Source organism: Anopheles coustani, chromosome 2, assembly GCF_943734705.1.
Source record: "Anopheles coustani chromosome 2, idAnoCousDA_361_x.2, whole genome shotgun sequence".
Lineage (NCBI taxonomy): Eukaryota > Metazoa > Arthropoda > Insecta > Diptera > Culicidae > Anopheles > Anopheles coustani.
In genome coordinates this window covers 25080956-25097178 of record NC_071289.1, presented here as the reverse complement: position 1 = coordinate 25097178, position 16223 = coordinate 25080956, and the positions used below count along the sequence as shown (strand labels likewise).

The 16223-nt window shown below is 44.1% G+C and overlaps 1 protein-coding gene across 1 annotated transcript in view; it reads right to left on the bottom strand.

Annotated features, from left to right (window-relative positions):
* Window positions 1-15381, bottom strand: part of LOC131266412 (dual specificity tyrosine-phosphorylation-regulated kinase 4-like) — a 69795-nt gene extending 54414 nt beyond the window's left edge. Inside the window, exons 1-2 of the mRNA XM_058268924.1 lie at window positions 15310-15381; window positions 14151-14237 (exon numbers count right to left, since the gene is read on the bottom strand). Of these exons, the coding sequence (XP_058124907.1) occupies window positions 14151-14237; window positions 15310-15381 (159 nt within the window). The remainder of the gene's footprint in view (window positions 1-14150; window positions 14238-15309) is intronic.
* Window positions 15382-16223: the final 842 nt, after the last annotated feature.

The following is a 16223-nucleotide window of genomic DNA, read 5'->3' as shown; positions in this document are numbered from 1 at the left end:
AGTTTGCTTCCTCTTTCCAAAGGCAAAAATATGTTATAAAGCAAAAGTAAAATGAGGTAAAAATAGATTTGAACAAGACGACCGATCATCGTTTTCGTTTTTATCTTCATCGCGTTTTTCAAAGACCTTCGTACGGTTTCGGTTGCGGGAAAGGTAAACAATTTCCAATTGCATCGCTCGCGTGGACTGGACATTTTTATTCCGTTTGGTCATCGCTCGAATTCTCGAAAGAAGACCTTGTACTCATTCATTAAAATGTTGCAGGAAACCAAAATCGACTACGGAATGTGGGTTGAATCATCTTTTCCCATTGCAATGTTACTTTGAAACACATTACTAAGGACAAGTTTTCATATTTCAACCAATAAACAAAACGAAAAGTGAAATGTGTTTTCAGTAAAAACTCATCATGAGTCAATCAGAAAAACACGAGTTAATGAAATATAGTTAATTTTAACCTTAAAAAACAAAAACACAAATCGTAAGCAATCTTTGCTCAAAAAAAGTAAAATGCAAACAAAATGAATACACAACTAAAAAAAAGCAAAACTTCCAACAAAGGTTCGCCCGGTGAAAGGTACGTGATTGACAAACTTTTCCACGGCAGCAGATTCTTATCGCCCCCGTTATGACTAAATGAAAGCGCAGCCCCCCGGAAAATTCTTCTGCAACGCCCGCCCCACCCAATCGTCGTCTCCCCGGTTACCCGCTGCGTCCTTTCCGGTTGCACTCTTTCCGGTGGTGCCCGTTGGTTTATTGCCTTCCATTTCTTAGCCAAACTTTTCCTTTCCCGATTTTGCTCACCATCACCGTCTTGCCTTTCCCGTCCACGATTTCTTCACCATCCCGCCGCTGCGGAATTGCATTAGTAATTGGTTATAATTTATGGAAGCCACAATCGAAACCTCATCGTTTATTTCCGGCCGCGGCAGGGAGGGAAAGAAGATATATACTTCCAATACGTGAATGACAACCGTCCGAGGCTTAGCTTGTGTGTGGGTCCCCGGTGAGTGTCGTGCACGGATCGACGGCGACGAACGGCTCAACTTTTCGGCATATTAGTTTTATCGGCAGGAGGCAAGCCGAAAGCGGAAAGAGGGAACGACGCAAGTACGCGCTCGGAAACGTACGGGAGGAAAATATAAGACCCAAAACACAACCCATGGTTGCTCCCCTTCGCCGGGTTTTCCACCGCATTACGTGGCGTACCCGGTTTTCCGCATACCCACAAATGGCAGGAGTTGGAGGGGGTGGGCGAGGAAGGAAGGGAGGCAAAAAAAGCCATCGAGTAAATTGTATAACAAGATAGTTAGACAACTAATTGATCACCAAACAACAGCGACAAATGTGTAACCTGGCAAAATGCTGGAAGTTGGTGGTTTTCCTCGGTCTCAAACGGTTTTGTCTTTCTCTTTCTCTCTCCCTCTCTCCCTCTGTCTACCTCGGGCGGTTCAGGGGCGGGGGGGACGCACCACGAACTGAACGAAAATATTCACCGCGCACACAAACGGACCGAAAATAAAACCCAACCCGACGGGATTCGATATGCTTTTCCGGGCTTTTCTTTGGGCCGCTTTTCCGCGTTCAGACGGTGGTGGCGATCCGGCCATGCATGGGTCCGTTGTTTACTTGGGTCCACCCACACACTCACACACACGCCCGACGGGGACGCACACACATACATCGATGCTTTCGCCGCGGTTTTTGTCACTGCAGCAACGCGTGCTTCGTTCGACTTCCGGTCTTTGCGAGGTTTTCCACGCTAGAGCGTCGTGCTTTGGGCGACCCGACACACCGCTCCCGTTTCCCCCACACAAACACCACTCGCTAGAGCCGCGAACGAATTTTCAACGGTTTGAATTTCCCTACCGACCCGCCCTCCCACTCCCATAGAGTGGTAAAAGGGGTTGGGACGCTTTTCCGTCTTTTTTTTTCTATTTCTTCGTTTCACTTCCATTTCGTTTTGGTGCAGGGTGGGATAGATGAGTTTTTCGTTTCCGGAAGGGGTTGATACCGATGCAGGGTGGGTTGGTTAAGGGTGGTTGCGGGGAGGAAAATAAATAAAAAATTTATTACATTCATTACAATCGTCACACACAGCGCGACGACGCGTTGCGCCGAGGGAGTCGTATATTTTTCCTTTTACCATTTGGTAAATGGCTCGCTTTTTTTCTCTTCTCTGAACCCCACAAGGGTTGGCTGGGCTTGGTTTGACTGTTTGTTCAGTTTTGTTTGACTTACTTTTTATTACTTTAATGGCATTTGTTTACCCGTTTTCTTTAACATATGATTAATTTAGTTCGATCGGTTTACTCACGCCATAAGTAATTACTGTAATTTGCGGTTTAACTGAATCGTATTAGATTTTAAATCTACTTTGGTAGTCTGACCTACTATCACGCTGTCTCTTCCCTCTTTTCTCTCTCTCGCTCTTGGTGTATGTCTGTGAGTAAAGAAACCAAAACAAACACACCCCAAAACGGAGTGGAACCGACAATAGTTTACGACTGTTTAGAAGTCGTAGACCGGGCGCGGGTGAAAGTATTCCGAAACTTCAAACCACCACCGGAGAAGTTGATGAATTGAACAAACGATTAAGGGAAGAACTTTTTTTCCAGCACAAACCTCTCCACCGCCGCCGCCGCCGGTTTACGGTTTTAATGAAAAGGAAAACACACACCCCGCCCGTGACGGCCCAGAAAACCAAGTTAAAGCCAAGGAAATCCGACTGTTTGGTGCCCGTTTTGGGGTCGGTTGTGTTGTTCGAAAAACGCACAACTGGTTCAGCGTGCTTCGATCGCCCCCCGACGGAGTGGGTTCTTGAGCGGTTCGTTCAGCCGAGACTTGACGAAACAAATGGGCCCAGTTACCAAAATCGTTATCAATCACGCCTGGCTGGCAGGCAGGTAAAGCCTTGTCTGGGGGTTTGCCTCTATTTTCCGACGGCAGGATGGAGGAGGGCAAAACTGCGGAATCGGCATCAATCAATTATGAAACGAATCGCTTCACTCTTGAACGCTCACCGAAGCGAAGGGTCAGTGTGAGGATTTTCGTTTCGGTTTTTGATCAATTCGCCCTGACCAGCGACATAAATCAACGCCAACGAGTGGTCACATTAGCTCTTCTGCCTTCCGACACCTTCTAGTGCACTTTCGATTGTGGAAATAATTTATGAAAACGTATTCTGCGATTCTGAAAGCAACCGTAGACTTTAAAAAAAGCTTCTCTGTAGCGATAAAAACTGGCAATAACGTCACTTTAGGTGTTTTTTGTACATTAAATAATGCTTCTGGCTAGAAATGTGTTCACAAGATTCAGCAGATAATTAATTGAATTAATTTATAACCCTGGCCATCATCACAAAGGCTCTTGTTAATGAAATCAATTGCCAGTCGGAAGATAAATGAAATCAAAACATCTCACATAAATGCTTAAGTTGTGCAAATTAATCATTTTTATCATTCACGGTACAGTGGCGAAAAAAACCATTATTAAACACAACAATTTATTACACTCGAAATCATGACACGTAATCCTACAGTAAGGTCTCTGCGGCGTAATTTAACTATATTTTTTTCGTAAAATGTTAAACTTTCTTCAGCCGAACGCTTTTGTAAGGATCCAAAGACCTGAAGCGCACAAACGATCGATAAACGTTCCGTAGAAGACGAAATGAAACCGAACCCACCCAACCGCAATCGTCCAACGGCCTTGTGCTGGGAAAACGAATCCAACATCCATCTGCACACGCCGTCATGCATCATCCATCAATTTATGTTTTTTTCCTTATTTTTCCGCTGAATGAGGAAAAAAATAATAAATAAAGCGAACGGAAAAGCCGTCCTCGTAAAAGATCAAGGATGCAAACGTAATGTGATGGAACCACACGAAGGGGCCACGATAACCCACGTCCCTCCCCATTTTTCCTCGCCCGAAATGCAAACCCAAAACAAAATGGTCGACCGAGAAGGACGTGGGGCAACGTTTCACGACAAGCTCCTATTTTTCTTCGCCATTTTCTTTTTTGTCTTTTTGGGTTTCTGCTAACATTACAGCTTCCCTTCTCATTCCAAATAGAAGGATCCTCAACAAAGGATGCTGTGAGGTTTTTCCTCCATCATCCGTGTAATGCGTACCAACACATCGCCATAAATTTACACATTCACACATACACACATACGGCCCCACTTCGTCGGGATGAATCATAGGACCACCAGCTGAACACTTGCAGCAGCATCTTTCTTTATGCTTTTGTTTTTGTATCGCAACGGCACCAACACTACCGAGCCGGGGAGCATAACTGTTTGCCCGTGTGTTGGTGCACACTTGGCGTGTTCTATGTTTTCATAACTTCCTACGCACACTTCAGTACAGCTGGGCTGCCAAGGGGAGGCGATCGGGAAAACTGTCTCGTTTCATCTCCAGGACTCCATCCTTTGTGTATGTGTATGTGTGTTGGTGTCCGGTGGTAGTAGCGCCCGGAGTTGTATAGCAGACTCCACAAACGGGAAGTCCTACAGGACGTTTTTGGAGCCATGTTGCGGTATGTGTGTTGGTGTGCAGGCTTTACGCAAAATGAGGGAAAACTGTTTGCTGCAGAGCGTTTGTTTTTCACTTTTGCTTTCCTGTCTTTTTAACTCGTTGTTTTCAGCACTTCCTTTGATTTTCTTTTCACAAGGCCGTCGCAAAGAATGTTCATTACCGCAAAAACATACATAACGACGAATGTAAAAGTACGCCCAGGGCATAAAATAAATGCTCCCTGAAAAGTCCGTTACCAACAATCACATCCAGTGCATTGAAAGGAAATGCTTGTTAGCGCTAGGGGGTTGCGTTCCTTTTTTTCCTGTTCTCCACTCTTTTGTTGTCCCCTCGCTTCGTTAGGATTATGTTGCTATTTATTCCACAGCCCGATGCTGGCGTACGAAACCCGAAGAGAACTTGTTGGCAAATGGGACTTACTTTGGCGCCCCCTTCCCACGTTCCAGCATCTCCAATTCCAAACGCTTACCTTTGATTGTCGCTCGGTGTTGACGGCTCCAACGCTCCGAGAGTTGGTATCTTGCAACGTTCACTGCTGATCCTGTTGGATCTTAAGTTTCTTTCTCTGGCTCACTCGCTTCCTCTCTCTCTTTGTCACTCCTCAAGCAGGCTGCAAAAATGCTGCAATGTATTGCACCCTAATGCGGCGACGGACGGGAGGGAGGGAAGCTGCAATGGTCCTGCTTGAATTATGGTTTCCCTGTTGTGCCCCAAACCCGATTACTTCACTTATGCTCGCGGAGGGCGCGCGAATACACACACAGCCAAACACGCACACCGGAACACACTGATTCACCAACTGCACACTCGGCACTTGAGAAGCAAAGAGTGGGGAAGCAATTTTGCACACTTGCAATTGGTGCCGCTGTGCCATGCAATGCACGAGCATATATTTTCTCAACAGCTCTTCTCCGTGCAAATATTGCTTTTGCTGATTGCCTCTTTTTTTTCGCACCAGAAAACATATACGACCCAAAACAGAATTCGCACACTTAGTACATTTGGCAAGACGATTGCTTTCAATTATGCGGACTGCCGTGTTATGCTTGCTGGCTGGTAGACGAAACTCCTAGTAGGCTGCCGTTGCTCGGAAACTCACACACAAAGGGCACCGAGAGTGGCGTGCTGCGGATGGAATTTCCTGAGGTTGATCTATTTTTTCCCATTCGGCTTTCTTCCTTCAATCTCGCGCTTCCTTGCTCAGCGGAAATCGCTTCCTTCTCGCGTGGAGCAGGAACGCTCCTGCCTTGCACTGCTGCTGGGCGGATTGTATTTGTATTCGATCCTCCTTCGGGACACCTTCCATAGAACACGCGTTAGCTTCCAATCAATTACTAGCACACGATCTGATTTGCTATAATTCTTCGGAGAGCCTCATACTGTCGACACTTTTCTGCTTTGGGGCACACCGATGTTGAAAACGGGTCTTGCACCGGAAGGGAAGGATACTCCGAGTTGGTCGGACGACTACCTGAGACGAGCGTTCGACGAGCTGGGAAAATCCGAACCGAACCGCACAGTGTCGCGTCAGAGACTGAAGCAGCGCGTCGCAGGTCGCGCGTTGTATAGCGCGGTTGTTCGCGCTGTTTGTCAACAACACCCCTATAGGGCCCAAAATGGTCAGTTCTTCCATAACTTTTTAGTTCCTGAACCGATTTTTACAAATGACCCCTCAAATGGTTGGTCTTTTCAAGACACGCAACTTTGGCGAAAGTGAAATTTTACCATCTTTTCTAGTTTTTGCGAAAAGCAAGAGCACGTGTGAGAAAGAGATAGCACTTTACGGTAAAAAGATAAAGACAGCATGAAGTATTTTTTAGGTGAGGTAAAGCAAATTTGCCTTTAACTTTTTAACTCTCTAACCGATTTTGATAAAAGACCCCTCATATGAATGGTCTTTTTAAGACACGTAACATTGTTGTAAAAATGCTACTACATTTGTACCATCTTTTCTAGTTTTTTTAGTTCTTCTCTCAGAGAACCAACCGGGTCACAAACACATAAGCATAGTGTCCACACCCATACATCCGTTTCGTGTATCTCATACGGAGATTACCGATTCAGTGACCGCCACAGAACAAACTTCAAGGTCAAATTTCCCGTTTCACCAAGTGTACAGTATGTGGCGCAATTTAAAGTGATACGCAAGAAATGTAATTCAATGTTTGAAAAAATAATTTTGATCTTCGTATATGAGAGAATTTTAGGTAAAATTTGGACATATTTTAAATTTGGATTCAATCTTTTCTGTATCGTATTTGGTGCCAATAAAAAAAAAAGTTAGGCTTTCTTCACTGAAAATAAAACATTCTGTTAGGGAATCATTCCCATGACGCACGTGTTTCACGTACTTAGCGGCACCAAACATGGTACCACAAAGAGGCCTAAAGTGTCCGCAGCCCGTTTTATTACCTTGCAACATAAAAATCAAAACTTTCCCGGAGACCAAAAGTTGCGGAACGGCGCAGAACGTTGCGCTTTGATGTCGTTTTGATCGGTCTCCTTTTTCTTTCTCTTGGAGAAGTCAATGGAGGCTCTGGAGTTGCCTGGTGTTTAAACTTGGTAAAATGGTAAAATCAAAACATACTTCCGTGGTGTCGTTGTACCCAGTTTTTGGATGTCGCTGCGGTACGCCACAAGAATAAAAGCATGGGGTAAACGTAGTTCCGACGAGCACTGCCTACACACGTGTGCTTGTGGTTCTAATGGCGTTGGAGGTAACACCCTGCACTTGCACGTGTCGTGCAGAACGAATAGTAGCTTAAATCTCGGCACGTCAGCCCACACGTTTCCCGATGGCGAGCACGGATTGTGTAGGCTTTCCTACAGCGAGGTTTTTCGGCTCAGCGGCACCCAAGAGGGGAAAACTATTTCCGTGGCGGACACAATTTCACCCAGCGTCACGAGGCGGGAAGCCCTTCGGGCGGACGTTTTGCATCCTCTGCCAAGTGTAACGCATTCGCGTATGTATCTTCTTCCGTTTGTGCACGATGTTTGGGCACATTCACCTGCGCCGTAACGTGTTCCGGTGATGACACATCTATGTAATTGTAAGCTGACCTCAAAATTTGACGAAAAAACATCAGGAACAGGTCGAAGCTGTCACTAAGTAAGATTATCCGTGTTCCCTTTCGAAGGGTGACCGTGTTGGCTTAACACGTGAAACACCAACGGGGAAGTAATCATAAAAATAAGAAACAAACTAGAAATATAGGAAAAAAATGTGGGATGTGCGCATCATAAATTTCATTATTTCATGGTTTAAATCAATTAAAATCTAATAAAGTGTGTGGATTTTGCTATTTCTAAAAATTACATTTCAAAATATATAATTTTCTCATTTGAAGTAAATGGTACAAACAAAACATACGTTAAATCAAACATATTATGTAAGCATGACCTTATATTCCTGGGGTAGAATTAATCAAAGACCACATTTTCAAATGAAGAAATAATATTTAAAATTGTATTTAGTCTAAAAGTATTTTCTGTCTAAAAGTTGCCTTTTTCAGTTTTGTATAGGCTTCAATTAAATTGCTAATTCAAATTTTAAAAATAAATAGCTTTTTAATTTTGATCATGGAAAATGATTAAATAAGACAAATAAAAATAAGTTTAAAAAACTCAAAACGAAATACTTGGGTACCGTAACAAATGTTTAAAAACAAGTTAAAGTCCGTCGTGATATGTGTATATTACTATGTTTTCGTTGCTATAGTTAGGACGATCAGAACTTTTTTCTCTATTAGTACTGATTTTTATCTATTTCACTCGCTTTGTTTTTCAACTTTTGCACGTCAATTGACCGGTCGCAATATTTAATCCTTTTTCTACGATAATCTACTCAATCACATTGAATTAAAATGTAATCTTTCGTCAACAATGTTCATACATGTGTCACAAATCTCCAGCTCCTAACAAGACAAAAACACAATCCACAGTAGTGAACGTGTACAAAAAACGAAATGGAAAACTCATTGGCCAGAAAAACGTGCAAATGTGCCGTTCGCCTCTCTCCACTTCCGAGTGCTGAAAACGTGCGCAGCACATCGATAATCAAATTAGGCCGCGGAAAAGGAGGCCACCAGTGACCGAACGCAGTGATCCCCTATAGTGTTGCTCAGGTCGTCGGAAAATGGCTCGTGCGTGGACTGATTTATTGACGACGAAAAGCGCCACGAACGAGTATTTCCCTACCCAGCAGCCGATGAAACGTGCTCCAACGCGCGAAACGCATGGACTCTTCGGACAAAGGGACGTCTTGTCCTTGCCAAGCCAGGGACAAGCAGTTGGAGTAGCTACCACGATACGGTGCAACATCCGCATTTGACCCTGCGCCTGCGATGGTCCACTACGGAGATGGTGGATGGTGCGGGGCCAGAAGTTGGCGGAGATTGACGGACTCCACGGCATTCGTGGCCGCGTGTTGTTCCGTATGATTTAGGAAGCCATATATGTGAGTCCACGTTTCCTGCCCTGCTGCCTCTCTCCAGCGTCGCTTCGCCGTCGGAACAAACTGGCACAAAATCTACCCAGAACAGGTCCGCACAACATCGACACCGCAACAGACGAAAAACAAGTCAAACTAGACCGACATACCGACATACCGAAGCGGCACACTCGGAAGTGGACTTCGAGCGACGTCGAAGTATTTACGCCCGTCCAGGTGCGCCGTCCGTTCGACCGGTTGACCGATGAAGGGTCAAAGAAATAAACAATTTTCGCCACATTGCCGTACCGAGCGGGAGCTGGACATCTCCAGAAGGGAGTCAGTCGGTGCGGGGTCTGCAACGGTAATAAATAAGCGTGCATCGATATTTGTCGCGTGAAGGCCACGAACAGTTAGCGCAAACAGTTCGGCCGGAAGATGGCCGAAGGATGACCGGTTCTATGGCGCAAGACGCTGGCAGAGACGCTGTACGTCTGTCGGAACCGGTGGCATGCGACCTAACCTGCCCAAGTTTGGAGTTCGTTACGGGGGTCATTAGGAGGCATGAGAAATGTGTTTACAACTTACGGTGACGATCGGATTAGTAGCCGCCGTCGGCCAGCCCGGACGAAAGACGACGTTTATTGAAGCATTCCAATTGTTGATTTATGGAGCTGTCTTCCGTCGGGAAGGAGTGGGGATGGTGTGCTTTACACCCGGCGGAGGATAATCCGCAAACAAGGAGATTCTAATTGCAAAGTGGCCAAGTATTGACTGCAGTGGTTTTATTGCCGTCTGCGGGGCGACCACTTTTATGTTTCATTTTCACTTGAAATGGATGTCCTGTCTTGCCATTCCTGGAGACTGCGTGCAATGTTAATTGGTAGGAAGTTATTTTTACCACAAAGTAGGAACTTTTGCAACTTGTTACTCATTTAAAACTTTACGGTATTTCTGTTTATAATTTTTCTCTATCTCTTTTCCCTTAACATCCTTAATGATGTGAAAGTGGCACTCAGTATGTCAGTACGATAATACTGGAAAAGAAGAAGATAATTTTCAAACTGTATTTAAATGATACTAAAGAAATCTAGTGTATTTTGCCTACATCAAAATATTTTACTACTTCAGAACTAATTCAGAGTAGCTCTTCTCAAACTAATGTGATTTTTATCAACCACATTTGTATTCTACTCCACAGAGCAACTTTTTATCGCAAAAATTAAATAGTACATTATGTATTTCAATTGATAAAATTGGCCATTTTAATTTTGAATTTCTGTTTTCATTTGTATTGGCATGCATACTGACGGTTTTCAATTGTAATTTTTCTGTTTGTATTGCCAAAAATAAATTCGATTTCTCACCTTGTTCGTTAAACAATTCGAGCAAATGGATTCAACGCTTATCAAATGTATTTGCAATATTTATTTGGTTGTTAGCCATAACAACCATATATGATTAGTCTTTTACTGAATCCGTCAACTCACTACAGCGAATGATGCTGCTTTTTGTATATCTTGTCCCTCCCATGGCAAACGATCGATATCAAAACGGCCATACCAACCATCGATAGATCAATATCAAAACGGCTATACCAACCATCGATCGATCGATATCAAAACGGCCGACCAATTATATCTAGTTAATACACTAAACATCGAATCTCGAGTCTGGCACCCTCCGGTATTACGAACGGCTGACCACCGATCTATAATATACCGTCTTTCGGTCACACAAACTCTCTTCGGAGAGAGGCCTTGTCCCACTAGGGGATGTCGTGCCACATAAAAAAAAAATACACTAAACAAAAGAGATAAATTAATAAAAATACTTGTAGGTATTTGAAGTTTTTTCCAATCAAAACCTTTTTGTATTTTAACTTTTTAATTTAACTTGAGTAATAATATTTTCAATAGAGAATGTTGGTATGTGTCAAATTCTTTTCACCCTGAACCTGGCGTAAAGATGTTTTAACTCACTTCAAAAGCGTATAAGTACCAAAACCATCACATCAATAAATTGAAACATCGAGAGGAAACATATTACTGCAGCGCAGAAAAGGAAAACCAGGAAATCTACTCCACCAAATGTCGATACAATTATGAGCCAATCTTTCGGTTCGCCAAAAGCGGGAAAAGCGCAAAACAAGTAAATCGACGATCGACGGGGCGCACGCGATAGCAAAATCGAAAGTTTTCGAACCCGCAATCAATACGAAATCGTTACCGTGTGGTCCATCGGCCGGGATTATGGCGGCGGGAACGGTTCCTCCCGCAGGTTGGAAGGCGGAAGATCGACCGCTGGCCAAGATCCGGCCCCAACGCCGATGAAGATTTGCCAACGAAAGCAGATGTGATTAATTAACTTAAAAGGCCGATTAATTGCACCGCCTGATAAAGTGGTTCGGGCGGGACTGTAAATGGTCAGATGCGGATCTGCGGGTCGGTCGGGGTTGGCGGTATGGCGCTAAAATGAAAGTTGATGCTGGAGGGTCACCGCGGATCGGTTAGTGGAAAACCGTTTTCATATCTGTGTCCATGTTTATATGCCCTTGGAGAAAAAATGACCTATCGTACTACAAACAAGGTGGTTTTCCGTTGTGTCTTTTCCCGTCCAGTTACGAACGGTTTAATTTGGCTTTTCCTAAGGATGATCTCAGATTGCCTTGTCAACGCTGTGCCTACGACGCAGGGCACCCGTTTTAATCAATACCGTTGTAAACAAATTAACTACTTTCCAGCGTGCTGAAAATAGAACCGCCTCGGCTTCTCGTTGCTTCGACGTAAGCAAAACCCCGAAAAACCGGGCCCAAACAGGTAACACAACAAGAAACCACACGCTTCCAAACATTTGTTTACGTTCGATACTGCGGCAGGTTTGAAGAATGGCGCTTTTCGGACTTCTTGTTATTTTCCACCGGTACGTTCTCGGCCCTCAAAGTTTTGCAGTTTGAACTCCTGATGGCTTAACCTTTGACGTTTTTTTCTTCACTACCCAGGAACGGCAGGGCGATGGTTCCGTTTCCTTGGCTCAAAAGGGTTGGACTGCAGGAAAGGTTTCTGTTCGCTGCGCCGGTTGTTCGTCTTCGTCCTCGCGCGGTCCCACGGTTGAAAGTAAAACATTAAACCGTCGAGCGCTAAACGACGTTAAACATTTTTGATGACAAACTTTTATCGCTTGCTCCGGCGGACCGACCGGTATCGACTGGTTCAAGATCGCGATAACCTTTGTCACGGTGCAGGTAAACCGGGGACGCCGAGCTGGAGAAAACTCTCAAGTATTTCAATCAATTTTTAATTTTTAATGCCAGTTGCCTTATTGTATCTTTCAATTTACTTCAAGGAGATACGTTGTTTTAAGACTCTTTCAATCTGGATGACGGAATCTCGATCGAATCTGGATAACGTATAATTAAAAAAATGTTTTTAAGTGCATCTAGGTTTGTCGCTTATGGTAAATAAAACATAAAGCATCGATTGTTTTTGTATTATATTGTTTTGATTAATGTTTTTTGGTCATCTTAACAATGGTCTAATAAAAAAGTTATTTTTAATTTCAATATTCAAAAAGTAGGTTAATTTAATTAATTTATTACCACGTTAAAATGTAAAACAATTATTATGATTTTGCAATTATATTGACTACACGATCAAAGAAAATTTCTAAAAATAATTTATCTAATCAGAATATACTGTTAAAATTATTACACCAGTTAGTTTTTTATGTAAATTATGTTCATGCGAAGGTGCATATACCAGAAGCCAAGGTTATTTTGATGAAGGTGTAATTCACCTTAGCCACACTCTCATGAAAAACACCTTGCAAATCCGGTCCATTGACCGATTTTCCCATCGAATTAGCATCTCCTTCGTCCGGCGTGCAGTAAATGTTGATTTACATATTATACTGACATGCAGAAAGCGTCTTCGGTCTAGAGCAAGCACTCCCGGGCACAAAGGCTAGCTTTCACGATCGGCAGATCATTATCTCCTTTTTCGATACGGTAAGGTCGAGCGTTGTGGTAACTGTTTATGAAGAGATAGATTTTGTGTTCCTCGTGACGCTACCCAAATCTCAGTTCGCTTCCGAGCTGAAGGGTTAGCTTTGTTGTGTTGGGTCCGTTCCTGTCGTCGAGAGGGCGCCGACAGAGGGGGGGTTATGGGGAAAAGTTTGATTTGTGAATGGGAAACTTGTGCGGATCTTGCGGAGGGCGAACTTGGACAAATCAACTAAACAGTGATTTTGACCGCCACGAACCAATAACTAAGAGTAAGAAGAACAAACTGAACCCTTTTTTGGGTGATGGGTCAAACGAGAGGGGAGGGTATTGATGAGAAACCCAAGGTAAGTCATCTGGATTGTTTTTATTCATCGGTCGGTCCACGTGCGTCGGTTAGGAAGCAACGGAGTATTTCGATGGAACATAATTCCATTTAAGTTTTTCCTCCCACCGGACACAAACGTTGGACGGGTCGTAGTTAACAATCCGTTTACGAGCCGAAACGGCCTGGCGGAAAGAAAGTGCGATACCGGAACGAACTTGACAGAAGTGAAAAAGCGGGGGGTGTGAGAGAAAAGAACAACCAGCAAAGCAACAACCGTCGCATGGCTACCGTCCCGAAGGCCACGAACTTTACGGTTCGCTTCGCCCTGACCAATGTCGGAATAAATCATTCGTCTTCGGAAGCCAAGTTCGAACTCGGTCAATTCTCGAGCCACCCACGCTCTCACACGCACACGGCCTACGCGTGCCCCGCCCCCTGTCGATCCGTCTGCCCCCGGGGGATTTCAGTCGCTTTTCCACTCGACACAGGGACGATATTGTTCCGGATCCAGGGAGCCCATGGACAAGGGTGAGTGCAAAAGACGACGGCGGGTGACAAGTGACACTACTAGGTCGCCAGGGTGGCTGCCACGACTGGAAATGTCCTTCGAGAGGAGCAGCATCTTGGAGAAAAGCCCCAAATGATGTCACAACCATCAAGGGGTGGGAGGGTTTGGATTTTATCTTCTTTTCTCTCCCTTCTTTGTGAGGGGCGGGATTTTTGGAGCGTACATTGATGTCTATCGAAGGGGCCGAGCGGACAAAGGACGAGACATTGACCCGGCCGGTCGGTGCGGGGTCGTTTGCATACAAATAAAAGGAATCCTTCGTGAGCTAGGAAAGATGGTGAACACTTACCAGCGAGCAGAAAAGACGACGTAGAAACACGGTCACAAAGTGCTCGGAGATGTAGTTGTAGACGGTGTATCCCATCAAAACCTTGAGATCGGACAATAGCAAACAGAAGTGCGTGTTAATATATTGACGGTAACAAAACGGTATCACGCTACAAGAAAGAATTGTACATCTGTAGCAGTTAACTAACATTGCCTTTTATAAAAAAAAGGGGAAATTCTAAAAAATTATATTCCACCGATTGAGGTGCGACAAGAAAGCACTCGAATTATTATTAGCGTAATTATTGTCAGGTTTTACGGTAGTACTGTAATTTTGAGTTAAATGCTGATATTTATATACGCCTATCAGCATTTAACCCAAAATTACAGCACTACCATAAAAGCTGAAAGTAATTACGCTAAATTAGTTACAATTAGTAACAAATATTGTCATATTGACTCTTTCCAACGGTAACAATGTCATTAAACATTTTAATTTAATATTTCATTTAATTATTTCACATTTAACATTATAACATGCGTGTTCTTCCTTCTACTAAAGATTCTATGAACTAGGAAATGTTTATTCAATGCGTGTATTTTTAATTTAATTTTTAAGAACTCATTTTAATTTTTAATATTGTGTTGAGAAACCAACATTAATTGTAAATAAATACTTTTATTATTATTCATCCGTGTTTACGGTCCGTGAAATAACAAAAAGCTCAATCATCCTATGTAAATAAGGAATTCTCTTCCCTTTGCCTTTGTATATTTCACACATTTATTATTCACGATCATTTGCTCGAAAAAAAATGAAATTCATGTACGCAGTAAGTAATTGAAATAAACACATCATCTTAATGATGACTAGTGAAAAGTCCATCAGCCCGGAAGTAAAAGCGACACACTTCAATGTCAATTGATTTTCTTAGGCATTGTCAAGGTAAAGGGCAGTAATTCCACCGATGATAAACATTTCCTGATTCGGTAGATCGGTTCGCTTCACCATCCCGAGGAGTGCTGGTTGTTTGGAAAACATCGGTAGGTATCACGTTTTGTTGAACATCACGAACCGTGATCACGACACGATTGATCAGCATCCGATGACGCCACCGATGTTTACGCGGTGTCGATGTACACACAGGTAACAAGTTTGTTCGCTCGGTACTCACTTTCAGGTGAAACAGGAAGCTGCAAATTTGCGCATATCCGCTCACCGGCGCCTCGTTGCTCTTGGGATTCATCAGATTGACACTGGCGCACACGCGAATCTTCACCGTTCGCGGGCGGCATAGACGACGAGATCGGCAGAGACACACGTGCTACCGTATCCGAACTATGAACTCCCGCACTCTGATGAGCGTCGATCCAGGCAGCACCCGGAACCGAAACCAGCCATCCAGTGGAAGAACTTCAAACTTTCGGCACTGCTAGCTTCACCGTGTTCCGGACGTCACGAGCGTCCATCGGGTGTCCTGCTCGTAGATGGCGCTCTGGATGTGTACTGGCTTTCCCGCAGCACACGGACCAGTGCAGCAGGTACGCGCGTGTCACAAGGCTTTCCCCTCGGCAGCCGAAGCGCTACGTCCCGTTGCGCTTTCACGTACGCAGATGGAAACGTGCTATAAAAATAGTCCCGATACGGCACACATGCAGGCTCAATCAGCGTACGAGAAGCACCCCCGATCGGCTGGGCAGCATTAGTGGCACGACCAACGCTTCAACAACATGGGCACAGGGGGAGAAGAAAAGGCTCATTGAAGCATGAAGCGAAAGCAACAGCGAAAACTAAAGGACACTTAGCAAAGGCTCCAGTAATGGCGGCGGGCGAAACACGTGTCGGTGGAAGGTATCGTAAGCCGGTTCATAAGGAAGGCTGTGTCGTTGTTGGCCAGTACGTCAGGCTACCATGTTGCCCTTGAGCCCTAATGCACAGTGAGTGTTAAAGCCAGGCTAAATAGTTACTCATCAGCCGCACGTTAGGGTGTTTCTGTAATTTTGTTTTGAGTCAACTTCTCATGAGGTGTTATAAGGTCCTGTTATACTTTAATCTTTTAACCTTGGCACACAGATTTACTGATGCAAT